At 39.9% G+C, this 26,916-nt stretch overlaps 1 protein-coding gene across 1 annotated transcript in view; it reads left to right on the top strand.

Moving 5' to 3' along the window:
* LOC149180343 (uncharacterized) overlaps nucleotides 1–26,916 on the top strand; it is a 197,477-nt gene that overhangs the window by 68,727 nt on the left and 101,834 nt on the right. The window contains exons 3-4 of the mRNA XM_089416048.1: nucleotides 12,391–12,614; nucleotides 12,750–12,813. Coding sequence (XP_089272174.1) covers nucleotides 12,391–12,614; nucleotides 12,750–12,813 — 288 coding nt within the window. The remainder of the gene's footprint in view (nucleotides 1–12,390; nucleotides 12,615–12,749; nucleotides 12,814–26,916) is intronic.

Raw genomic sequence — 26,916 nt, 5'->3', positions numbered from 1 at the left:
TAAACTCCATTAATCCCCTCAAATAAAAAATCAAAATTGGGGATATTATAGTCCTCCCCACCAAAAATTGTTTGTCCTCAAGCAATTCCTGAACAAGCGCCCTCTCTGATTGTGGATCCCCACTGTCACTGCAAACTATACCAGGGTCCCAAATGTGCCACTGGATCGTCCCTGATCTCTGCATTGTCCTATAGTGAAGGAGTCCCTCGATACCTGGATCCCAAGCCAACTTGATCAACGTGAAGCATCCCTTGCTGTACTCACTATCCGAGTAGTCCATCTCATGCACTCTGATGGTGGGCCCCTGAAGATACGACCCAATCCCTATGCGAATGAAGTCTCCCTTGCATGAGCTTCTCTTGATATCCTCCTGCTGACCAACTTGCCATGCTCTCCATGCCATCAACGACTCACTAAAGCCCAATGGGGAATCTAAATGATCTTCCCCTGTAGTAGCCAGCTCATCACTGAAGGGAGCCAAGTATTGTGATGCCCAGGTTCCATGCTAGCCTCAAAAGGGTGCCACCATGTTGGATCTGCGTCACTCTGGCTCTAATAGATTGCTCATCATGCGTACACAGTATCCTCCTCTCTTGGAACCCAATTGTGAAACACTGATATAGGTGAAATACATCTTGCCCAGGCATCTCCATGACACCAAAGCCTACCCATCCAAATCTAACTTTGAACTTGTGCAGCAATAGAGAAAGCTTGGCTCGCCATACGAAAGGCCTTTGCGAACTCCCATGTGCCAACCCAAGTGTGAACTAGATCACTCTTTTCCATGACTTCGCTCATCAAGAGACAGAGTGATCTATTAACCAGTTGAATCCTTGCATCCCATAGTTGGACCTGTTGTGGCATAGATCTGACAACTCCTGGAATCCATCTATGCCTCATCTTTAGCGCGTGCATGCAATCAATATATAGGCTCCATATATCATGAACTAATCTGATGCATGCTAAATTGCCTTGTGCTTGCCACTATGTAGTATCGATGACCACTGAAGGCCACATGTGCCAAATAGCTACCTCCTGAATGCAACCAATAGATGGGTATTTGATACTCGCAATCGACTCAATGTATGCATGCCCCTCGTGCTCCTGCCAACCATATCACCATGGCCATCTGCCTCTCGATAATGTGCCAATACAATGCCTGGAGCCCTGACACATACTAGAAAACTGCCTTAGCCGTACATGGTATCCTCTGCCCATGCCTGGCCTTGACATGCCCTGTGGAAAGAGTGACACATTTCTCCCTCGTGACCAACTCCTAAAGCATAGGCTCAGTGATGAATGATATGTCACCCCTACAGATGATCACCTCATCCCCCAACCTCTGGCCGTCAAGTCGTGCACCAACCCAATGCCACTGCTGCAAAGTCTCTCCCCTAGTGCACTGCGTGTCATCCAAATATCTTGGGTGAGCTCCCTGTCCCTCGTTGCTCTTGCCCAGAGTGTCAAAGGACAACAACCAAATATCGCTCATTTGTGTCCTTGTCGATCTTGGATGAACTACACCCAAAGTTATGCCTAGTGTCTTTGTCTAGGAGTCTTCCTGGAGGCAACACTCCAAGACCCCACTGTGCAGCACCCTACGCCCCTACATACCACTGAGCATCCCTGTACTTCTCGACATGCCACTGTACTCCACGACCTACCCTTGTACACCGCTAAATACCCCCTACTACTGTTGTCCCATCTTGTATCACCTTGTGTCCGGCTTGTGTCATCGTACCTGACACTTGCTGGAACTCAATGCAATGCAAGCTACTACCCTACTCCACAATGTAAATCGACATGCTACGACACACCAACATACATCTGCATGCTCCTCTGTAGGTCTCTGCTCCTTGCTGCATCGCCTTGCACACCACTGGATGCTGTGGCCTAAAATCAGGTCTGTACGCATCAATTTGCATCCCTATACATAACACTGGACCCTACGAGATAAATCTGTGCAGTCCTGTGTACCACTGCTCAATGTCGTACCACCTTGTAACATACGGTATCTTGCATGTGCCAAAGTATCCAACTCTCTGCTAGTAAACCCACCCTCCATGATGTGTGGGCTACATCTTCCCCATCTGCCCTGAAAGACCTGAGCGACTTGACTCCTCACATGCCAACGAGAATGACACTACTTTGCCTATCCTGAGTAGCTCTGGTGTCCAATATACCAATGAGAGGGCACGTCTCCATGTAATGCCCCGTTTGGTGGCCTGCTGATGCCACCTCCTACCAACTCCTGCGAGAGTAAGCTAATCACTTTGTGACTCCATGCACAATCAATATGCCAAGACAACTCATGAAATTTTTCTGCTCCCCTGTCAAACTATCCTGTCACTAGTGCTGACCGAGGCTCTGATGAAGATTTGAAAATGTGTGTGTGCCCAAACATTGAATCCATCACGCAACTACTGCCATCACTACCAACTCTATAATGTGATGGGAAATCCCACTTGGTTCCCAACAACAGTCTAGCCCTCAAGTCCCTCTGGTAATCCTCGACCTTTGTTGAAATGTGGCCATGGATGTATCCAACTGCCTAGCCTGCTCCATCGGGTACCAACTCAATACCTCACGCCATCCAATCCCAAAGAGGGATCGAATGTACAATCTCTTGTGTACGGAACAAGCCCTCCATGCTGACGTTGTGCCGTATGCAGCTCATGTCGCTCAGTCCTGCTAACTTGGACATCCCCTTGGGTATGTCTAGACAACTTTACCTCCCTCAACACAATGTGTAAGGGTGGGCTAATGACGCTATAGATCCCATTAGTGTGCCTCTAAAGCGAACTGTGCTGAAATCCCAACGTGTGGCCTCTATGCTACCCCTCATCAATGGCTAGCCCAAAGGATGGTTGCACATCCTCCTCCATCATGGACTCAACACGAGCCTCCAACTGCTCCTCCATAGACAACCCAACACACAAGACATGCTCACTAGTCAGCTGTAGGTGATTGTCGTTCGAAAACTCTGTCATAGATTTGGATGCCTCTCTAGCTATCAGCTCTTCATCAACAATGGAGATGTCTCCCTACACCTCATCAACCTGTGGTGCGCTATTATCACTTGAGAACTCAGTCACAACCCTGGATACCTCAGCAACGGATGGCATCTCATCAATGGGTGTATGCTCAATTGTCTCCTTGCCAACCATGGCCCCTTCAACTACTCTTTCATCTTCTGCCTTAATCCTCCTCATCATCCCTGCATAATTCCACTGAATCCCCACTGATTTGTGCATGCCTCTTAGTTCACAGAACTCCCAAAAAGAGAGGGATGCCTGAATGCCATGACCCAATGATTGGTATGCCCTCTAATTTGTTTTCAATAACTCCACATCAGTTGCAATCATGTCTTGCCATCTTGATGCATTACCCATAATTTTGGGCATAGTGGATTTGTTGTATAATTGAGAATGGTCATGATTCCCAATTGCGGAATGAATCAAATGCTCCCCCACATCAATCATCATTTGTTGCATCCTAATCACCTCATTCAAGGTTATTGCCATGTTTGATTTTAATCTTTCTTTGGATCCCGTGATTTCTTATCTTTTTATTCTGGTGTTGTCATAGAATGAAGGGTTTCCCACAAGTTGAGCCAATATTATGCTATGATACTACAGTGATATTCCCGATGGAAATATTAAGTGATAACAATAGTGAAATCATAAACATGCAATAAAAATTGTACATATATGCAGAAATACTAGATTACGCCAGAAATAACACCCAAAATGATGAGCCTTTTTATTAAATTAATCAGATGGAGTACAATGAGTAGGAACAGAAGAACCTGGGCTTGCTACAACAAGCAAGGCAAGATTCCAGGTGAATATGATGGTACCCAAATGTTGGAAATGACTCTACTACCAAATTTGCATCCACCCAGAAAATATTGCTGCCGATGGAAAGGAACTGCTGATTTAGCCCTTCAAACTGCTCCAAAAATTCTGAGAAATTAGCCACATGCACGACCCCACCAACGCAACAAAACCCAGAAATATCTCGCGAACCCAAGTGGTGGAAATGGTCCTCGAAATAACTATGTCCTCTTCCAATAATTTCCACTGCTTACTGCTGAATGCAACTAGGAATTTTGCCCTTAGGAGTGCTCAGAAAATTCTGCAAAATTAATCCTAGCCTCCTCTCATAAAACCCACAAAAACCCATGAAGGGTTTGGGCTGATTGTGCGTGGACCTCTAATGGTTAGCAAAACTGACTGTAGTTGAAATCTGCTACAAAATGCTCCAAATCTCTCCTAGAAAATCTCCTTCCCAATTTTCCCTTATTCCTTCGTAGCCACACCAGACTCTCCTTGCCCAAGTGATTGCATAACAATGCCCAGTGAGTCCTTGCGTAGGCCAAGAATCGGAGCAACTCAACTCTTCCAAACGCCTTACCAATAAACACGCAAATTGACAAGAAACTCCAACCCTCTTTGTGGAAGGATTCTCTGCTAATTGGCTGGCCCAAATTCCCCTTTTTGCTGGCTCTCCAGGAGACAATTTTTCTTCTGCGTCCAAGGGAAACTCGCTCCAGCTGAAGGAAATGAATGTAAATGTGCCCAATGGAAACTCTGAACTGAGCTCCCCAATTGCCTCACTAGGGAGACGCTCGAAGTTCTCCGAAATGAGGGTGGAATTCTTTCACGGGAATTCCTTGTGCTTAACAACACGGTTGTCTTGGCTAAGCATCTCAAGTGAACTAATGTTAAATTGTCAAATTATCAAAAGTACCAAATGGAGACCTCCAAGCTCTATCTATAATTGGTGGTCCCCACCTTCCTCTAATTCGCACCCCTTCCTTTCTCTCTCTCTTCTCACTAGTGTGAATTGTTCCATTGGGTTGAATTTCCTTCTCTTGTGGCCCCCACATTCCACTAGAGCTATAATTTTCTATTTCTCCTAAGTCCCATACGCCAAAATTGCCTCCAATGCCCAGGCCCCAAATTACAAAATTTTGCTATGTTTAGCACCTCCCCAATAAACTCTTTAATCCCCTCAAATAAAAAATCAAAATTGGGAATATTACAACTTCACTCACACTCACCTTTGATACCCTTATCTTAAGGCTTCCTACCACCGCCTTTTTCTCTATAAGAATTGCTTCTTCATTGAGGAGATGGGATTTGAATGCTTCCTTTATCCTCCCTGCTAAAATTTTCTGGCGCACCATCTTCCCTTGCTACTCTCCTCTCCCTCCCAATATTGATCCAAAATTCATGGTTTCTCATACCTCCTCCCTTTAATCTAGGTCACCTCCCACGCCGCCTTGCCTTCTTGCCACTTATTCTGCTATTAAGATATCTGGGAGGTTGTTTGGTATATGAACACTAGCAAAGCGTTTGATGAGGAAGGGTCCCAAGGCAGAACTCTTCAAGTGGGGTTTTCATGCTATGGATAATCACTTGGCCAATTTGTTCAACCATGTGGTCTGTATGGGTTTTCTATAGTCTTGGTTACATCACACTATCCACCCGATCCACAAATTGGGCTCTAATGTTGATCACAACAACTGTAGGGTGATCATTGTAGGCCACACATTTTTACAACTCTATACTACGGTCCTCCATTTGATGCTCTATGCATCTAATCCTTTGTGCAGTTTTAAGTTTTAGGATGTAGGTAGATAAATGAAGAATATTCTTGGAAATTGTTGAAACTAAAGTTACAGAAAATAAATTACTTTACGAAAGAAAGATTAACTGTGGTATTGTGTTAGATCATAAGGTAAATTAAGCATGTTAAGCATATAATATCATCTAGCAAGCACAAGCAACTTTAACTTGATTGTTTTGACTTAGTACACTATTGAAACACTTTCAATATTTTTAGTAGGAATTTACTAGTTTTACATATGGAAGTTGTGCCTGCACTTGTTTCAACTTTCCAACCCATGTAGAGGGGTGCACCCTATGTCCAAAGTAGAAATATCTCCAAATTCATGCTGGATACTCCTGTTTAAGGTATTTACAGAAGAACAATAGGCTTGTACAAGATCCATAACTCCAAAACTTGCATCATTTGGTAGTTGTCTGTATATGTGATGATTATAGGATCGTAGCCTCCAATTCTTCCCCTACAATTTTCTTGTTTCAAGTGTTTGTGATTGATTCACCAACTTTGGCTTTGAAATGCCATGTATGTAACAAACAACAATGTGTATTTATTGTAATATATTTGCCCCAGTTCATAGAGAAGATTTCTTATTTCTTGTAGTTCTTATTCTCCATTTATCTTTAGATACAACAACTACAGTTAAAAATATATGTTCTTTGGGAAGCCCTAGGTCTCTAGTTTTGACACTTAGTGCTGGTAACATATGTAATGCTCGACAATAAAATTATAAGGGTTACAACAATGTACAAGTTTGCATAAAACAAGACAATTTACTTTAACAACTACCAATTGGATCAAAAGTAATACATACCCAATCAGTTAATCGTGAATTGCTGGATTTGAATTAATTTTGCAAAAACTTGACTTATAATTTGGTGATGAAGGGAATAATGAGCTCTAGTCATGCACTCCCATTAGCAACAACCATCCAGGCAACCAAGTGTGGGGGTACCACTCTCCTCTTAGTCAATATAGTCAATACAACTAAGAGCTTATTGAGCCCTCAATCAATAACCTATGCTAGCTTATATTCCTTTTCTGTCTTCATCTGATGTCCAAGCTCCAAGTGTAGCTCCTCAAGATCAAGATTGCGTTGAGCAAAAAATCTCCTCAAGTTGTCCTCAGCATCCATTAAATTGCTTTTCTTCCTATCTATCCATGCAAAAATCCCCATTTGTAGGCTTGACTTGTCATCAAGCAGTTAACCCTTGTATTTAATCCTGTAGCTTTTAGGTAGCCTTTTATTTATTTAGCTTTTCTCTTAATTTCATTTTACTAATTTCTCCCATTTTTACTTTTTCTTTTATAATAAATTAGCAAATTGATGATGATTACTATTATTTATCATCTTTATTATTATTATTATCATGATCATTATTACTATTTTAATACCACTTATTTATTTTTATCACCAGGTATAGTATTAATTGAAAATATGGGTCATTACATACAGTAGGAAGCTATCTCATAAAGATTGCAATGTTGAGAGATCATATTGCTGTAGTTGGGAATGTGGTTGTGGATAATGAGCTAGTTCAGGTTTCTTTGAATGGCTTTAGTCTTTCTTGGCACAACTTTGTCCAAGTTTTTGTGGTTAGTAGTGTTTACCTGAATTTGAGTAGTTGTGGGATGATTCAAGTGGAGAGTAGTTGAGACTACAACAATTATCAACTAGTTACAAGGACGAGGATGATGTACTAGACCTAAACCTCATTGGGAAGGTAATAAGATAGTATAGTATAAGATAAGATAATTATATTAATGTTCAACTAATGACCAATGAAGTGGGTTTAATGGTACTGCCAAATACAATGATGTCGATACAAAGCGGGAGCTCAAAAATAACTTTTATAAAAAGCAAGATGCATCAAGTAAACTGTTAATCTAAGCTAAAACATGAGAATTGAACTGCAAAAGTAGAGAGCGGATTTGAAAGAAGGATGGATAATGTGCGTTGATCCAAAATTTGAAGTGCCCAAAAGGCCAATGTATCAGGGTTCACTAGAGCTAGCTCCCCTAACATCTGAGGTAGAGTGGAGAAAACATAGGATAGAAGATTGTTTCGAGGACTTAGAGGAGGATTTGGACTATATATTGTGTTACTTCCTGGAAGAGGTTTATTGTCGTTAGGGCATTGGTGATCTTGTCTGATCATTGGGATGGGATTGGGATTGGGATTGACATTGCCATTGAGGCATTTTGAGAAGTGGGGATAGTCTGATGAGCTCACACTAACCAGGATTCATAGCTAAGGCCACTATCCATTTGTTTCTTGGTGCCCCCAGTAGATGGGAGCACTGTAAAAAAGGAAGTGATCATTCAAGTGAATATTGTATAAAATTATGCAAGTGCTCTAGCCCACCCAGTTTCAAGTTTTTGCATGGTTTAATGCCCAAATCCCATCATAAACATGTGATTGATATGTACATTAATTTTGCATTTGACTTGAAACAAAAAACTACTCTACTCTTTTAACTTTTCAACAATTGATACAAGAATTTTTGCAAGCACACATTCAATGTTCCACCAAGGTTCTGGGACGAGGGGGCGAGGGAGTGAGGGGACGCTGGAGCGGCCTATGCAAAGGCTCCCCACCATTTTTTAGGAAACGTGGGGGAGCGTCAGGGTCTTAAAAACTTATAAATATAAAATATAATTTATTAATTGAGTCCACTATGACAATTTGGTTTGAATTGAAAGAGTCAAAACATAATGATAAAAAAAGAAATGAAAAAAAATCCTTTGCTCCTAAAGTTAAAACTGTTTCTATAATCTATTCACTCAACTAATAGTCTAGACTCTAATACCTTCTGCGTTTAGGAAAGAAAAGGATATAATTTAAAATTTTAAACCTATGCTCAATTGTTCTGTAGTCTGCACATAAATGATAAATCTCTCAGCTCTGTCAACGTGCCCTGAATTAGTTACAAACTTTGCTTCAGATCTCTGAAGATGCCACTATTTTGCTCTAAAAGGGAGATCGAGAATCATGACAAGGTTTATTGATAGCAAGTGAATTCAGATGTATAGAAGACATCGACCATTACAAACTTCCTCTTGCACAATTTTGTATTGAAGATCAGATCCTAAAGATGTAAGTGATATGCCCAAAATAATAAAATATCCAAACCTTCAACCTCCTTTAAGGCTTTAAAATTAAAACTAGTAACATAATGACTGGCTGGTAAGTTACGTCCCATTGAAATCTTGGTTTATAGAGCTGTGTTTTTAATACGAATGCATTTCATCTATGAAATTGAACAGCTTCTGACAAAAGGCCGTCATATGAAAAGTTTTAACTTAAATATATGCCCTTGGTACTAGTTTAGATAGGTTCTAAATAACAATATCGCGTAAGGATCTACAAGAGTCTGGAGATTATACAAACAAGCCAGCAAGTATACACAGGTCCCCATCTTTTGTATTGTTAAAACTTTAAGTTACTATAGCGAAGTTCTAGAGCGAGAGAATTTATTTTTCATGGATTCCACAATAGTACTTGCAAAGGGTCATTACAATATATACACATTGAGAAGCTGCATTCAACTCACACTCTTCAGCACAATCAAGTTTGGTTGACACTGCTCTGAGACAGACGCTGTGATGATTGCCCAAACTTCATTCACATGCCCAATGATTCGGAAAGGGTTGTTGTACTGTGCAATGATAAAACCTGCAGAATATATTTAAAATCGAGACAAGGCCGTCATATGAAAACCAGTGTGGCCGTAGACAAGGCCGTCATATGAAAACCTGCAGAATATATTTAAAATTTTAAATTTATAAGTGAAACATGGAAACCTGGTTTCTTTCGAGAAAGTTGCATTCATACTGAAATTAAAATATTTTGACACAAGGTTAGTTGGCGTGACTTCTATGTTTCGGATCTCATCGCAAGAGTAAAATCAAAATGTCAAAGCAGAGGTGCTCCACGGAACCATGGTGACTCCATGGAAGAACTGATGGCTGGAAGAAAATATCAAAACATGGAACCTCCATCTGTAGTTTAGTTACGATAGCATTGTCGCTTAAAAAAACAGCCGTCAAGACACACCAAACAATGCGCACTATTGATCTGTTGGAGACTTATAAGTTATATCACATTTGAACCCCATCACATGGGCAAATTTGGAAGGGCAGTGTTTGCCATGCATTCAGAAGAATTTGGGCTTGGAAACACCGAAACAGTGAACACGTCTTCAATGAACAGCAGTTCATATACACAAACATATCCAAACGCATTCTTTAGATGCACTCTAAACGCAGTTATGCAGTGGCAAATGCTCATGAAATGAACTGTTACTAACCTGTTAGGCTGTAGCAGTCCGCTCCTCGCACGCAACACTTCTCGCATGATGCTTGAAGGGAGGTGCTGCTTGCACGATGCTCGATGGGAGCTGCTGCTTGTAGGATGCTCGATGAGAGGGAGGGAGGAGTTCTGGAATGATGAATCTGAACAGTGAAATCGAACGTTGTGAGTGGAGCGCTCAGCAAACTTGCAAAGGCTGTGAGTGTGTTGTTCATGGTTCAGGCTGCCGTTTTTATAACATGAAACAGCGATTTTCCAAAACCCTAAGCGTTAATTAACTGTTAATTAAAGATTAGGTTCAACGTTTAGTTAATTAAAATGGTTTTTAATGCATTAAAGGTGTGCCACGTCCCCCCTCGTCCCCCTTTTTGGAAACACCCCCCAGGAAAGGGAAACGTCCCCCAGAGTTTCCTCATTTTTGGGAGCGTGGGGAAACGTCCCCTACTCGTCCCCAAGTCCCTGGAGCGCGGGGGGGTGAGGAAACTAGACCCCTAAGGGGTGGGGGGCGAGTCCCCATGGAACACTGATAAGTATCAATGAGTTTGTACTCATGTTGGGACTTTCAAGTTCAGTGTAGATTTCAATTTGTGATTTGATACTCTCGGTCTTGGCCTTGTGTACAGATGAGTTCATTATTGGAGGAAATTCAAAAAATTTCATGATGTGGTGTGAGAACATTTTGACCAGTGGAGATGGCATGAAGGACGAGAAGGTTGGAAGGTTATTGATGCGGTGTTTCTTGTTCACAATATTTTCACCTTGGAGATTCTGATGAGAGTTTAGAGTACAGAAGCAAGTAGTGATTGTGATTCATGTTACTAGGTTCGTTGATGGTCAACTGTTTGACCAAGCCCCTAGTTGAGGGGAGGTTCATGATATAGGGAAGCCTCTTGTGTATGGCAGATAACACTTTCCTCATTAAGAGGGCGTGTAAGTTTTTGGTACCTTGGAAGGTGTGTACAAGTCTTGGGTGCACATGTGGCAGATGGTAGAGTTGAAGGTATGACCAAAAGAGGTTCTGGAACAGCTATGTACTACAGTAAAAAGTACAATATATACTGCTGGTCTGTATTGGGCCTTAGCACATGTGGCAGTCTCAACAGATCTGTACTGCATTGACTTCCATGCAGCATGATGGTTTGCAGATTAGAGCATGGCAATAGAATAGACTAGCATGGAACACATCACTATTTGTAGGTTTCTAACATTGAGGATGCATGCATGCATATGCTAACCATAGATACAAATGGGTCATGCTATTCTCAGCGGTTTGCATGCAGGTTGCATCTGTTAGACAGTTTGCATATGCTTGTGTTATTCAGTTTGCGTGCACATGTATTAGCAGTTTTTATATGAAGGTGCATGCATCAAGTTTCTAATTTAAATTTGCTTGGATCAGTTAGGTAAGGTGCATGTAGCGTAGCTCAGTTTAGTAAAGTGCATGCAGCCTGGCAGTTAAACTGCAAATCACAAGGAGGATGAACGCTTGCATGCTTCAGACCATTTCTAGTCGAGGCAGTGTTCTGCATGTATCCAAATTTCATTGTGCCTACTCTTCTTATTCACCCATATAAGAGAAATCAGAGTTATGTGTTTATTCATTCAGTTTCCAGTTCAGCTGTTAGCAGTTTGCTGTCTTTTCTTTGCTGATTTCATTTTCAGAAGTAATGAAAAAAATAACAGGTTTTGACCGTCATATATTGAGTTTCCATTATATATCTTTTACAGTATGTATTTATACATTCTAGCATTGATTAGAGAGTGCAGTTTTGGCTTTCAGTTTTTTGCTGTTTAGTTTTCTGTAGGAATTCTTTTAGTGCAGAATCTGTTCACCGTGTTTCAGAAAATCTAACAATGTGACCTGTCAATGCATTTTTATACACAATGTCACATGCTATTGTAATCAAGTCTCATAATTTTAATCTACAGATTCATTTACGTTGTCCTATTTATTTTGAATAGTCACTTTATGTATTGGATTGGTTCATTACATTGTCACATTTGTTGTTATTTTTTAAGTAAGATTTTGGTTTATATTGTCGAAAAATAAATAAATTAGGCCTTCTGGCTGTAAAAACCTCATGTAAATAAAACCATGGAAAAACAAGAAATTTGACCATTCAATATAAGCTCTTGATTCCGAATATGTTGCTATCTTCCCTTTAAAAAGTTCTGCTCTGGTGTCCACTGTCCATGGTTTTGAATTTCTTTGTAAACATTGTTGAATAATTCTAAGCTTCCTGTGAATTCAGGACATGATATTAGCATCTTTGACTCAAGAATCATGATACATAATGAGATGAAAAGAAAGGTTGTCAGAATATAATTTATTTTCTCGTTTCCATTGTTATGGGATTTGAGGATCATTGTATTTTGTTTGGTTCATGGACATCCAATTATTTTCTTTCTTCAGGACTCTTAGTGAAATGGTTGGGTTGTGAATGCAGGCTCTGACCCATGCTCGAGTACCTATTGTAAAATTCACTGACCCACTGACTGCAATTTCCTGCGACATTTGCATCAATAATATCCTGGCAGTCGTAAATACAAAGCTTCTCTATGATTATGCACAAATAGATGTCCGTTTACAGCAACTTGCATTCATGGTAAAGCATTGGGCAAAAAGTCGGCAGATCAATGAGACATATCAGGGCACTCTATCTAGCTATGCGTGAGTAATACAGTACACTTTAGCCTTTGGTAATTTCCGTGTGATACACTTTTAGATGTGTTGTAAGTTCCAATGAGTTCCAGTATTCATCAAGTCCCATTTTATGATCACTTTTTACTGAGTCTGTTTTTGCAGGTATGTGCTTATGTGCATTCACTTTCTACAACAGCGCAGACCTCCGATTCTTCCTTGCTTACAGGTATTTAGATTTTCAACTCCATATGATTGATTCCCTTTCAATCTTTTGTTTATGGCATTTACATATTTCCCTGAGAAGTTATCTATTGGTATTGTGATCATTGTTGGAGAGAGCTAATGCTTGCTTGAAAATGTTTAAAAGTGTAACGAGGTTCGGTCTTTATAATGACCTCATTGTAAATCATGACATTGTATATTCTTTATAAAGAAAGAAAAAGAAATAAAAATAAATTATAATTTTATTTTTGGAGTATGGGTTTCATACTCAAGTTTGAGTCAAAAGCATGTTCTTCATGCTTTTAGGTCTTCAAGGTCTTTCTAGGATAAAGAATATTATTGGTCATGTGTCATAGTCCCATTTAGACTAATTATAATAAATGAAAATATTTATTTTGTCAAGAAAAAGCCATGGATAAGCCTAAGACCAAGTCGGCCCAATGAGCAGATCAAGTTGGCCTAAAAGGAGGCAATTTGACCCTCAAGAAAGGCTATATAAATGAGAGGAACTTGACTCATTTGATCACTCATCTCACACGAGTTCAATCTGCAATAGTGAAGAAGAGAGAGTAGCTGGAGGATGAAGAAGAGGAGCAGAAGTCGAAATTTGTCAAAGATTCTCTTTTCTTATCTTGCTAGGGTTTGTGAAGCTGCCAGTTGCAGGAGGCTGAAGTTCTGAAGCAGTTGCAGGAGGTTGAAATTGCAGGGGCCGAAGTTGTAGTATTGAAGTTCTGGAAGTTATCTCAAGGAAGATCTTGCTGGGGTTTGGCTTGGGGCTTGGAGGGTTTGTTGGCTTTGGTCTTTGGGTCTTGGAAGTCATTTTTGTAAGAAAATTCTAAAGAAGAAGAGAAGCATTTTCTGGGTTTTCCCTTAGCTTGGAGCCTATATCTTGTGTACTTTGTCTTGTTGTGATCTTCATTGTTTTGGTAATTGCTTGATGAACAAAGATCTAATAAAGTAATAAAAGGCCAACAAATATCACAAGTAATTATCAGGTTAAGGAAAATCATCTAAATAAGTCTCCTAATTTTCCAACATGGTATTAGAGGTAAGGTTCAAGAAGGAGACTAGAAATCACTTCTTTGTCAACACTATGGCAAGGGCTATAAGGAAGGATTTCAAGGTTCTTGGAAATCTCGCTACATCCATCAAGAATTGTTTATTGAAGATCATCTCCAAGCTTGCAAAAGAAATAGATGGAAGTATGTTCTTTGCTTTATTCAAGACTTTAAAAAATGAGAGTGTATGGGTTATCGACAGTGTTGCCTCCAGACATATGACAGGAGAATGCAGTCAACTACAAACCCTATCTAAGGGTAACTCATCTCATTCAATTGAACTTGGAGACAAGAAGAGCTATCCAGTGAAAGGGATTGGATCCATTTCGTTGGAGCTCAACTCTAGTGGAAGCATTCACTTGAACAATATCTTGTATGTTCCAGGTTTGAACAAAAACTTACTTTCTGTTTCTTGTCTAGAGGATAAGGGTGATAGAGTTTCTTTTGTTGATGGCAAGGTTTTGGTTTGGGGTAAGGGCTCCAATATTAATGATGCTAGGGTAATTAGGATTTCATGCCCTAGTCCACTTGGAAGTGAGTCCTTCTAAACTATGGCATAAAAGGTATGGACACCTTCATTTTAAGATTTTGCCATCTCTAAGTCAAATGGTCAATGGCATCCCTGAGTTAAAGGAAGAGCATGAAGGGACCTATAAGGGATGTGCTCTAGGCAAGAATGTAAAGAAACCATTTGCAAGTAGTGACGCCAGATCTAAAGAAATTTTAGATCTCATACACTCGGATATATGTGGACCTATGTCAGTCAAGTCACTTGATGGGCATCAATATTATGTAGCCTTAATTGATGATTACTCAAGGAAGACTTGGTTATACCTTCTCAAGAACAAGGATGAGGTATTCGAAAAGTTTCAGGAGTTCAAGAATGAAGTGGAAAACCTAACCGAGAGAAAGATCAAAATTGTGAGGTTTGACAATGGTGGAGAATACACCTCCAAGGAATTAACAACTTTCTGCAAGGAAGAAAGGATGAAAAGGGAGCTCATTGTTCCTTATTATCTTGAATAGAATGGTGTGGCAGAAATGAAGAATCGAACTATTGAGGAACGCGTCAGGGCTATGTTGCATGATCAAGATCTCTCTCAATTCCTATGGGGAGAGGCATGTATGAAAACTATTTACTTGTAGAATCGAAGTCCTCACAGTATTCTCAACAATATGACTCTGGAAGAAGCATTTATAGGAAAGAAGCCAAGTGTGGATCATCTTTGAATATTTGGGTGTCCTGTGTATATTCATATACCCAAGGACAAGAGAAAGAAGTTAGATCTTGCCAGTCTAATAAAGGGCATCTTTGTGGGATATAGTGCTTCATCTAAAGCATATAGAATCTATATTAAGGAGGACTGTCGAATTGAAGTAAACAAGGATGTCATCTTTGATGAAAGTATGGCTTACAAGAAATCGAAGGATATTCTAGTTGACTCTGATGAAGAAGAGATACCTATTTTTGAGGATATCTCGAGGGACAATGATGGTCAAGATACGACACCTGATAAAGAATATGTTGAAGGTCTTAGTGAGCCTATACAACAAGTGATTATTCCAGAAAATCACAAGAGGTTTGCTTGGTTGAGAGTTACTCTAAAAGAGGCAAAAGGACATACAACATCTTGGATTATTAGGGAAAGTAAAAGACCTAAGAGGTATTTTGGGTATGCCACATACATGACAAAGCTTATTGAAGCATAACCTTCCTCCTATGAAGATGCTGCTAAACATCAAGGGTGCAGGAATGCTATGCAGGAAGAATACCAGTCCATAATGAAGAATGGTGTCGGGGAAATTGTCCCTAAGCCAAGTGACAAGTCTGTAGTCACTTTAAAATGGATTTACAAGATAAAGCACACTGCAGATGGGAGCATCGATAAATACAAAGCGAGGTTTCTAGAAAGAGGCTTCTCATAGAAAGAAGGGATTGCTTATGAGGAAAGCTTTGCTCCCACAACGAGATATACGACAATAAGATCACTTGTTTCGTTGGCTCTACTTTGGGATGGAACATCCATCAAATGGATGTGAAGACTGCTTTCTTGAATGAAACCATTGATGAGGAGGTTTACATTGAGCAGCCTCAAGGATTTGAAATAAATCAAAGGGAGACTCTATATGGCTTAAAGTAAGCACCTAGAGCTTGGTATGCAAGGATGGATGCATATCTATTAAGACTTGGTTTTAACAAGAGTACTACAAATCCTAACCTATATATCAAGGTGGTCCAAGGTGAACAAGTTATCATACTCTTGTATGTGGATGATCTACTATTCACAGGTGTAGAGAATCAGATTCAGGAATGCAAGAAGCAGTTAGCAGTTGAGTTCGATATGAAGGATCTTGGGATTATGCATTATTACTTGGGACTAGAAGTATGGCAGAAGCCAATAGAGATATATCTTGGTCAAGGTAAATATGTGATGAAGATACTTCAAAAGTTTGGCATGATGGATAGCAAGCCTATGATGACTCCTATGATTACAAACTTAAAGAAGCTGAGGAGTTCAAAGTATATCCAGTGGATCTTACTTGCTACATACAGTTGATTGTGTCCTTGATGTATTTGGTGAATACAAGACTAGACATTTGCTTTGCAGTGAATGTCCTCGGTCAGTTTTAGATGGAGCCAAAACATGATCATTGGATTGCAGCCAAGCATATCCTAAGATATTTGTGTGGAACCATACATCACTGCCTCCGATATAGTGGTAGTGAAATCCAGCTTATGTGATATATAGATTCAGATTAGGGTGGAAGTGAGATAGATGGAGGAAGCACAACAGGTGGATGCTTTAGCCTAGGGTCTTCCATGGTGTCATGGATGAGCATAAAGCAAGATACCGTTGCTTTGAGCAACGCTAAAGCTGAATATGTTGCTGTAAGCAAGGTCTATTGGGAAGTAGTTTGGCTCAAGAAGTTGTTATTAGACTTGTTTGAAGGATTGCTTAGCCCTACATGGATACATTATGATAATGAGATTTGCATAAAATTGATAGAAGACCTAGTGTTTCATGCTGGAACAAAGCATATAAACAATAAGTACCACTATGTCAGAAGCTTGGTACGATATGGGGTCGTGGAGCTGCTCTCTCTACCTAAAAATGAAAAGGTAGCTGACATATTAACTAAAGCGTTACCAAACAAGAAGCTTGCATACCTGAGAGCCTAGAGGTAAGCTTGGTTTGGTGGACATCTCTTCCCTAATTGAGAGGGAGTGATGTTGGATAGTTCTTGTCTTTATGGGTCAAGCACTAGACTAGGACTAACAACTGTAAGTCTTAGCGAATGCCATAAAGAAAGAATGGGTTTTGAAGGATTGGATAAGCATCTAGATTGAAACTTCTTATGAATTGTAGAATCCATGGAAAGCAGTTATTCATTGATGGTCTTTGAGGTTGAGGTAGGGCATCCAAGATAAGAGTAGTCGAAGAGGACCGATATTCTTTGAGGATCTAGGTTTGCGAATCCAAGATAAGAATAATCCTAAAAAGGACATACCTTGTAGACATCCAGATGGGGTGTGCCTTGAGAGGTAGTGCGATAGCTTACATAAAGCCTCCCAACATAATTCTCCTAATTAAAGATGAGCTTGTCCAGTTAAGGCCTTCAGGGAAAGTGGTGCTTGTGATATAGATGCTTGACAAAGGTGGCTTATCAATCTGACTCTTCTTATGAGAATGCTTCAAGATTGAGATTCGTTGTACCATGTAATGGGATTATTAATACCTCCCTAGTTAAGAGGGATTGTTGAAAAATGTAACTAGGTTCGGTCTTCATAATGACCTCATTATAAATCATGAGATTGTATATTATTTATAAGGAAAGAAAAATATATTATATTTTTATTTGTGGAGTATGGGTTTCATACTCAAGTTTTGAGTCAAAAGCATGCTCTTCGTGCTTTTAGGTCTTCTAGGTCTTTCTAGGATAAAGAATATTATTGGTCATGTGTCATAGTCCCATTTGGACTAATTATAATAAAGGAAAATATTTATATTGTCAAGAAAAGGCCATGGATAAGCCCAAGACCAAGTTGGCCCAAGGCGCAGATCAAGTCGGCCTAAAGGGAGGGAATTCCACCCTCAGTAAAGGCTATATAAAGGAGAGGAACTCGACTCATTTGGTCACTCATCTCACACAAGTTCGATTTGCAAAGAAGAGAAAGAGTAGATGGAGGACGAAGAAAAGGAGCTGAAGTCGAAGTTTGTCAAAGATTCACTTTTCTTGTCTCGCTAGAGTTTGTGAAGCTGCCAGTTGGAGGAGATCAAAATTCTGAAGCAGTTGCAGGAGGCCGAAATTGCAGGGGCCTAAGTTGCAGTATCGAAGTTCTGGAAGCTGTCTCAAGGAAGACCTCGCTGGGGGCTGGCTTGGGGCTTGGAGGGTTTGTTGGCTTTGGTCTTTGGGTCTTGGAAGTCTCTTTGTAAGCAGATTCTAAAGGAGAGAAGCATTTTCTGGGTTTTCCCCTGGCTTGGAGCCTATATCTTGTGTACTTTGTCTTGTTGTGATCTTCATTGTTTTGGTAATTGCTTGATGAACAAAGATCTAACAAAGTAATAAAGGCCCAACAAATATCACAAGTAATTATCAAGGTACGGAAAATCATCTAAATACCCAAGTCTCCCGATTTTCCAACAGAAAATATGTTCATTTCAAGTGAATTTTGTTGGAAATACTAAGAGGGGGGGTGAATCAGTATTTCTTAGCAATTAACACTTTATTAATATTTTTAGAGCATTATTGATCTTCAACAATATTATTATTAGTTAGTATCAGATATCAAAAATAATAGACAACACCATACAATAATGCAAAAAGATAGAGACAGTAGAGACAAAGATTTTTAGGTGGAAAACCCCATCTAGGCTAAAACCCACTGAATGCTTCTTAGTAACTGTCTTCTCCTCTTTAAAAGCAATAATTACATCAAGTTTTTAGCCACAGCTAAAGGAGGCCACAACCCCCTGATTTACAGGCTACAACTTGTAGGACGTTATTACCAATGTTTTAAAACTCCGACTCCGACTCCGACTCGGCCGAGGGTCGACTCCGACTCCGACTCTGACTCGGCCGGCTCGATTTCAATGACTCGGTCATTGTAAAAAATACATTAAATATTTATTTTTTTATAAAAACACATAATTTTAAAGATTTTCATTCATGTTTCCAAACACACAGCATTAGAATATAGATAGAAGACAACATATGATCAAAGTAGGCTCATGAATGTATCCATTATATCAAAATGGCACCCAATGCATTGTCCAATACATACACGATGATGATATAGAGATCAAAACAAAAACACATAACCAAGGAGGCTATAAATGGCCTCTACAACAAAAGTCTGTGACCAATACTACTGGCTACTGCTAGAGTTTCCAACATCATCTGGCTCAGTGTTACTTGGAAGTTGGGAGCAGGAGCGAAAGTGCGGAGCGAGAGCGAAAACGGGAGCGGGAGCGATATTTTCAGAAGCTCCAGGTTTGGGAGCAAATCCCAGAGGAGTTCGACAACCAATGTCACTAACATCAAGGTACATAGAGGGATTGGTGTTGTTTTGATGGGGTTACAGGCCACTGCTTATGACTCGGCCGAGTCAATACAGAAACGGCCGAGTTGGCCGAGTCATTGAATGACCCTACTGAACCGTTTCCTCCACCGAGTCACATTTCTGGGCAATGAAACAGATCAACTCAGCCGTTTCCGTTTCGAATCGGCCGAATTTTAAAACTATGGTTATTACACCCTAATATCTAGCTGCAACCAGAAGGATGGCTCGATGCCCTGTGAGTTAGGGCAAAACCTGACGAGTGCCCCAACATTGTTTACCAATTGTTGTCGGAAGGATGCTTTGTCGCCTTGTAATTTATTAGCCCCAACTAAAAGGATGCCACAACACCTTGTGCAGGCTACGACCTGCCCTAGCACCACCCTGCCACCCTGAAGAGTTTCAGTCCATTACCTGAAGCTGTCTCCAATCACCTTGAATAGCCGACAGACCACGTTTCACAATTTTCAAACCGGATCCCCCTGTGCTCCGAATCAATATAAGAATGCTGTAAGAAGATGTTGTTTATACTGTCAAGGCATGGTAGCCACTGACCACTGTAGCATGCTGCTTAAGGTGATCAGTGCACAATACTGCTTAAACTGATCACTGCACAATACTGCCCAAACTGATCACTGCACAATACTGACACCAATGACCACTGCACATCACTGCATGTCACTGCTCACATAGGCTAATGCACATCACAATTGAACCACTGCACTGCACATGAATAGATGAGCGTTCATGAGCTCACAACACTTGCTACCATCACTGTACCAAACTGCCTATACAATTGCAAATGCTGAACCCAAATATCTGATAATGGCATACACCAAGATGCCTCAGGTCATCCCTATGACCTGCTTCCAATGCTCTCAAACACTGCCCACAGAGAGCTATCAACATATATCTTTTCACTTGTACTGCTGTATCACACGTCATATACTGTTGTCCATGTCTCATGTCAATAAGCTATACAACAAGGTCATTATGTGTGTGTCAAATCACTAAGCATGTCAAGTTACTATCAGGTATATGAGTTTATGTCACATTAATATGTCAAATCACAGTCATAACAGTTCTATTGATAAAGTCAACTATATGTTATAGGCAGTCAATTCAAACCACTACTTAAGAGTCCCTATCTGAGGTCAGTGTAGATGCACAATCTCACAGTGCATTGTCAAGACTTTAAGCTTGTCATGTCAGGTCACTATCCAGTGCTCTGGCAACACAAGCAATTTCAAACCACTATCAAATCATCTTCTGTGAATTTTAGTCACTTCATCAAGTCAATCCAAATACTGCTACTGCCATGTATATTACAGTTGAACTAATTGCCAACAAGAATTCATACAGTCAACCTCATCAGGTCAAGTTTCTATCTAACTGCTGTTACACCAAGAGAGATATTGTCACTCCACTTGTCAGGCTTGTATGGCCATACCATGTCTCAAGTGACTGTCAAGTATATAAATCTATGTCAATATGTCAAGGTCACTTGTTATATCTTTTACTGCTTGTCAAGTCAAGTCACTGTCTTGTGTGCTATAGTTATCTCATGGTCACTCAACAACAAGAGTCACTTTTTGTATAGTTAATCGCTCTTACTACTGTTATACCAGGTCAGTTGAATCATGCTCTCAAAATAAAATTTTGTTGACATCACCAGGCATTTGAGGAAGTGTCAAGCTGTCATACACTCACAGTCAATCATACATTACAGGTTATGTCGCTATGCTACTATGTCACACATTCAATTTTACATCATAGTCAAGTCAAGATACAAAGAGTCAATTCATGTCACTGTTATACTCAGGACAGTCACCAAGATGTTGTGCTTTTCAAGGAAGAATGTCTTAGAACAAAGGCTCATGACAAGAGTCTTGTCATCACTGGTCATTGCCATCATACACCATTGTCTCACAGTCTTTGTCTCATCAGTTCACTGTGTCAGCATATATATATAAGGACTGTTGTACTGCATTCATCATTCGTCTAACCACTTGTAAGAGAACTTTAGGCATACAGATTCATCAAGAAATTTTTGCTGGTCTTTCTAGGTGAACTCATAGATTAGAGTTTCTAACAAATCTGCACCCCAATCATTGGATGCCCTAACCGCAGATTACTTCCAGATTTCTGGTAACTAGGCCGCAAGAGAGAAGGTATACTTTTGGTGATTAAGAAAAGAGACCTTTATGAAGAGGACGAGGTCTAATACACGTGATAAATGCCCTAATAAGTATTGCTTCAAAGTTCAGACCGACCATGTGCCAGAAGAAATAGAAAGCCACAGAGATAAAGTTAGGGTTATATAATATGAAATGGTTCTTTGCTAGCCTCAGAATCTTACAAGGATAACACCTTGCTGCCCCCTTTTAAAAAGAAAAAAAACCTTCCCAAAAACACACAGAAATACCACAGATATTTGTTGATCTGAAAACACACATTCTTTCAAGATGATATGCAATAAAAACTTTAAGAGAACCAAAAATATCAACCAAATTAACTTACCTTAGGGCCAAATTTTCTGGGCTAGATCTGACCCATAGAAAAAGCCCTAATTCTCACAAAAAGACTTGCTGTCTTCTGCCTCAGGTCTGAACTTTTCTTCCTCAGGAGGCCGAATTTTCTGCCCCAGATGGGTCAAAAATCACAAAGGTTTCTCCTATGAAAATTTGTTGAGTGCTAATGTGATTTGGGAGAGGATTAAGTCTCATTTTATAGACTTGGAGAGGACTTCTAAGGTGAACGTTGGAGGACTTCTAAGGGTTTAAATTCCTTGGAAAAATGTTAACTTTATTAATGAACATTAATAATTAATTATCTTATTTCCTAAGATAACCTAATGAAGAGAGGTTTTATTCTTAGGGATGTAATGAATGTTTCATATGGGTATAATAGTGATGATGCCCATTTTAAATATGATCTCTCCTCAAAATATGACAAGGGATCCTCATACTAAATTGTTGATGCCCATAACCAATGAAATTATGCCAAGTGACACTCCTATGGGATTCTAGCCCACCAACTGGGGTCCCTAACTTCAAATGGGAATATCTCTTAAACCAGGAGGAACCATGTGGCATACCACATACTATGAGAAACATCTTTCCGAGGAGAATCCAATGATGTGGATCTCCAACCCAAACTCAATGTTTTTTCACATCAAAAACCCTCGACAAAGTCAGGGTATGAACTCAGTATGGGGAACCCAAACCCTAGGACCTAGGTTTTCAACCATCCAACAGTGGAGCTTCCAACTTGATGTAATCCAGACAATTATAAGAAGCGTTCATTATTAATTTGACATCAATGACTGGTGTATCAGTCAAAGTCAAACCCAGTCAGACCCTAGGGTTGACATCAATGACAACACCATCCAACAAATTTGATTGACATTGACACAGTATTCATTTCTTATTTCTTACGTGTTGATTGACGTCAAATTTGAAAGGGTTAATATTTTTTTAAATAGCTTTTAAAATCTTGGTGACATAGCACACCACTTATTCTTTGTAGCTTTGGTCACATTATTTCAAAGACTAAACACCTCTTGGTATATTTGAGAATGTGGCAAATGCATCCAATTAGTAAAAACATTGAATTTATTCTTTATATATTTAAGGAGAGGATGTTATGCCTGCAATAAACTGTTACCAGATATGAACATAGCTATGTAAATTACATGCATTACATACAGCATTCAGCTGGTCAATACAGTAATCATTTTTGTGTCTTATGTAGTTGGTGCTGCCAATAGTTAGTAAGTGTTGATGATGAGGTTGGAGAAATTTAATTTCTGGTTTTCAATGTGTCTAAATTTACTTTGGCTTTTTTAGAGCATCAACAAATAAAAGTTGCAGAGATTCCTGTGCAGTGATTTCCACAGTTTTCTCAGCCATGGAATCCATACTGTCATAAACATCTCCCAAGAAATGTTTGTCTGTTTTTGCACTTCAGAGGGACGCAAATGCAGTGGATGTGAACTTGAGCAAAAATTCTGTCTTGCTCTACCTCTCCTCAGGAAGACACAATCTGTCTTTTCTCAGCTTGTTTCCACTTTGTCTGAATCTTATTTATTTTATGGATAATTTCTTCTTTAGAGATTATGTCTTCTTGTTTGATCTTCAACACTACTATCTTTGCTTGGAGTGTAATGCTACTTCCCCATCCCTTGAATTCCTACAACAGGGTTCAAAATTATTGCATTAGGAAATTGCAAAGTTGCAATGAAACAGATACGGGAATGGATACATATACAGGGTTTGAAACGGATACAACAAATTTTCAATAAATCCTGATACGATATGGCAAGAAAACAACAAATATATATATATCTATATATACATATGACAAAATAAGAGTTTCATATTACTATTCATCTTTTACAATCTAGATTCTATATTTAAAAATATGTAATCGTTCTGACTTCAACATAAACAAATCATCACCATCAATCCAGCAATCGGCATAAACATTGTCATCATCATCAATCCAGCAATCGGCATAAACATTGTCATCATCATTCTTGATTATTATAACATTCAACATATCAGCAAGTTTCTGTTTCCAATTTCAATCATCAACATCATCACCAAAATGGCAAAATTAATAATGCTAGATGCACACTACATAGTACAAAATTCAAATTACAAAATGAACTATGACTGGCAGTCTACTATCATATGACATATTATGGTATTCAATGTTCATTGTTCAAAAGTTTAAAACATAATCATAAATTAAATTTACATATCATCAAATATGTCTTCATCCATGTAATTAAGATGCACATCAACATTTGGATCCCAAGAGTGGGAGCATTCCTGCCATGTCCACTTGAAGATGCAATTATCTGTGTCTCCTCATCAAACAAAGTCATATGAAACATGGTATTCAACGTCATATCCAAGTCAGGTAACTTTGGTTCCACATCCCATAGTTTGGTGGGCCAAAATTTGTATTCGTCACTTGTGTGACAAAAGGTGGTGGTTTGAATGCCCATACACTAGTTCCTTAACCTTCTTGGAGCCCAATTTGTTTCGCTTCACCGAATGCATGAAGCCATATGTACTCCAGTTCCTCTCCGCTGAAGAGGAATTAGCAAACTATGACAAGATCCTGATGGCCAATTTGTGGATATTCGGAAGTTCCTCACCATAGTAGTTCCACCAATTAATTTTAGCATCCAAATGTGCAACAAACATAGAAGATCAACTTTAGAGGTAGTCTCAACTCTATAAGAAGGTAGGTTGAGTTTCTGCAGATTGGGTTTCCGTAGGCAACGAGTTTCTGCTGACTGAGTTTCTGCGAGAAGCAAGTTTCCGCATAATGGGTTTCTATAGGCAATGAGTTTGCACAGACTGGGTTTTCGCAGGTAGTGCATTTCCGTAGACTAGGTTTCCGTAGGTAGTGCGTTTCCACAGACTGGGTTTTCGCAGGCAGTGCATTTCCGTAGGCTGGGTATTGGTCGAGTTTCCGTAGGTAGGGGCCACAATTTTGAGGTATGGTGATGTTGATTTTATGTTGAATTTGTTGCTAGTTGGATGGTCATAGTGTGGACAGATTTGTTGTAGCCTATGGGAGCCATGTGTTGGGGTTGTCTTGAGTGTTAAGAAACCCCAACTAGGAGCAGATCTCGTAGTGGAGTAATGGGTGTCCTAGGAGAGGACTATTAGTGAAGTTTGTTGGCAGCCAAGAGGAGGGTTTCCTAAGTGTGAGGATGCCCTAGCCAGAGGTAGATGCTACAACAAGTATTGGTCACTCGTGGACTGTTGGAGGGCAGCATGAGAGTGGACCAAGTGTGAACGTGATTGGGCATTTATGGTCCGTTGGAGGACAGCGTGATAGTGCCCAAGTTGGACCCGGTGTGCACCATCTTCATGGACCTAGATGGTTGCTAGAGTGGCAGTTGTTGAGATCAAGGGTTGACGAACCAAAGGAGCAGTCTTGTGTGTGAAGAAGGACTTCTACAGCAGATGATGGACAATCCTCCTAGCCTGTGTTCATTGTGGGAGATTGACATCTTGTGGTGATAGGTGGTAGCCCTCTGTGCCCTATGTTGATCATCATTGGAGCAGTGCAGGAAGACCATAGTGGGGTGAAGTCCCTGAGTAGCTGAGGAGTTGTAGTGGGCAGATTGAGAGTTGTTCACAAACGGAGTTGTGAACAACTTGACAGGAGTCTTGATGTGTTGTGTCGTTGATGGACCAAGGCACAACTAGTGAGCAGATTGATAGGTGAGATTCAGTGGCCAGATGGACTTGAATCATTGATAGAGGCAGGGGATGTAGATTGGGATCCGAAGGACTGGGCAGGTACAAGGTACGACCGAGAGGCGCTGAGAGAGCGCGCTACATCAGCCAGATGGTCAAAGTATCTTGTTGAGGGCAGATTGGTCGTCGATGTACTAACACCAAGCCCTAGTTTGTATTCTTGTATCAGTGGATGTATGAGGGCCATTATCCTTGGTACGAGAGCCCTAGACTGTTGTATTATATGTTGATTAATATAACAAAGTTGGGTTGAAAATTGTAAAAAGTTGTCCATATTTTGTGCACAAATAGATTTATTTCTATTTATACTCCGCTGTGCAAAATAGTATCGTTGTGATTCTTGGTTTGGTAGTGTCATAGATTCTAAGATTCTATCCCAGACCCAAGATCGTGGAAAAACAACATAGTTCTTTGGAGGCCTAAGACTTGATATATGTACTAGGATTGAGGAAGAAATTGCTCTTAGTGTCAGCTATGGAGGACAAGAGTGTTGTTTTCATGTAAGGGCAAGTACTCATCATCGAAAGAGATCTAATCTTGGCTGTTGAGAAATCTAGGGGTAGCTAGATTAGGTGATTTCTCTTATTTTGATAATTGCTTGTAATGTGTTTTTACTTAACTTGATTATCTTCTTCTTTCTCTTGATTATTATTAGTATTTTCTTCATCAAACAACTATCAAACCATAAGGAACAATGAGACAAAGGACACAAGATATAGGCGATGAGCCAGGACCAAAACTTCTCCAACTAAGAGGAAAACCCGCAAGAATTCTTCTCTTCTTATAGAATCTTCAATTGAGGAATTCCAAGACCTGTGACCCTTGACCGAGAATCTCCAAAACTAAGTCAAACCCTTCTTCCTTAACGAGCTTTCCTTCCAGCAACTTCTGTAATTTTGACCTTCTGGCAGATTCTTCTGCAACTTCAACTTGCCTAGCAGATTCTTCTACAACTTCGACCTGCCCAACAGATTCTTCTACAATTTCGACTTGCCCGACAAATTCTTCTGCAACTTCAACCTACCCAACAAATTCTTCTGGAATTTCTACCCAACACTTTCTTCCTAGCACTTTGACTTGCCTAGCAATACTTTGACTTCCCAATAATACTTTGACTTGCCCAACAACACTTTGACTTCCCCAGCAACACTTCAACTTCCCCAACAACAGTAGATACCCTAACACAAGAGGGAGAGGCCCAAAAC

Source organism: Pinus tabuliformis, chromosome 3_2 (genome assembly GCF_031772625.1).
Source record: "Pinus tabuliformis cultivar Carrire ecotype Pingquan chromosome 3_2, CPIR1, whole genome shotgun sequence".
In the NCBI taxonomy this organism is placed as follows: Eukaryota; Viridiplantae; Streptophyta; class Pinopsida; order Pinales; family Pinaceae; genus Pinus; species Pinus tabuliformis.
Note: the sequence above shows the minus strand (reverse complement) of the source record. Positions and strands in the feature narration are given on the sequence as shown.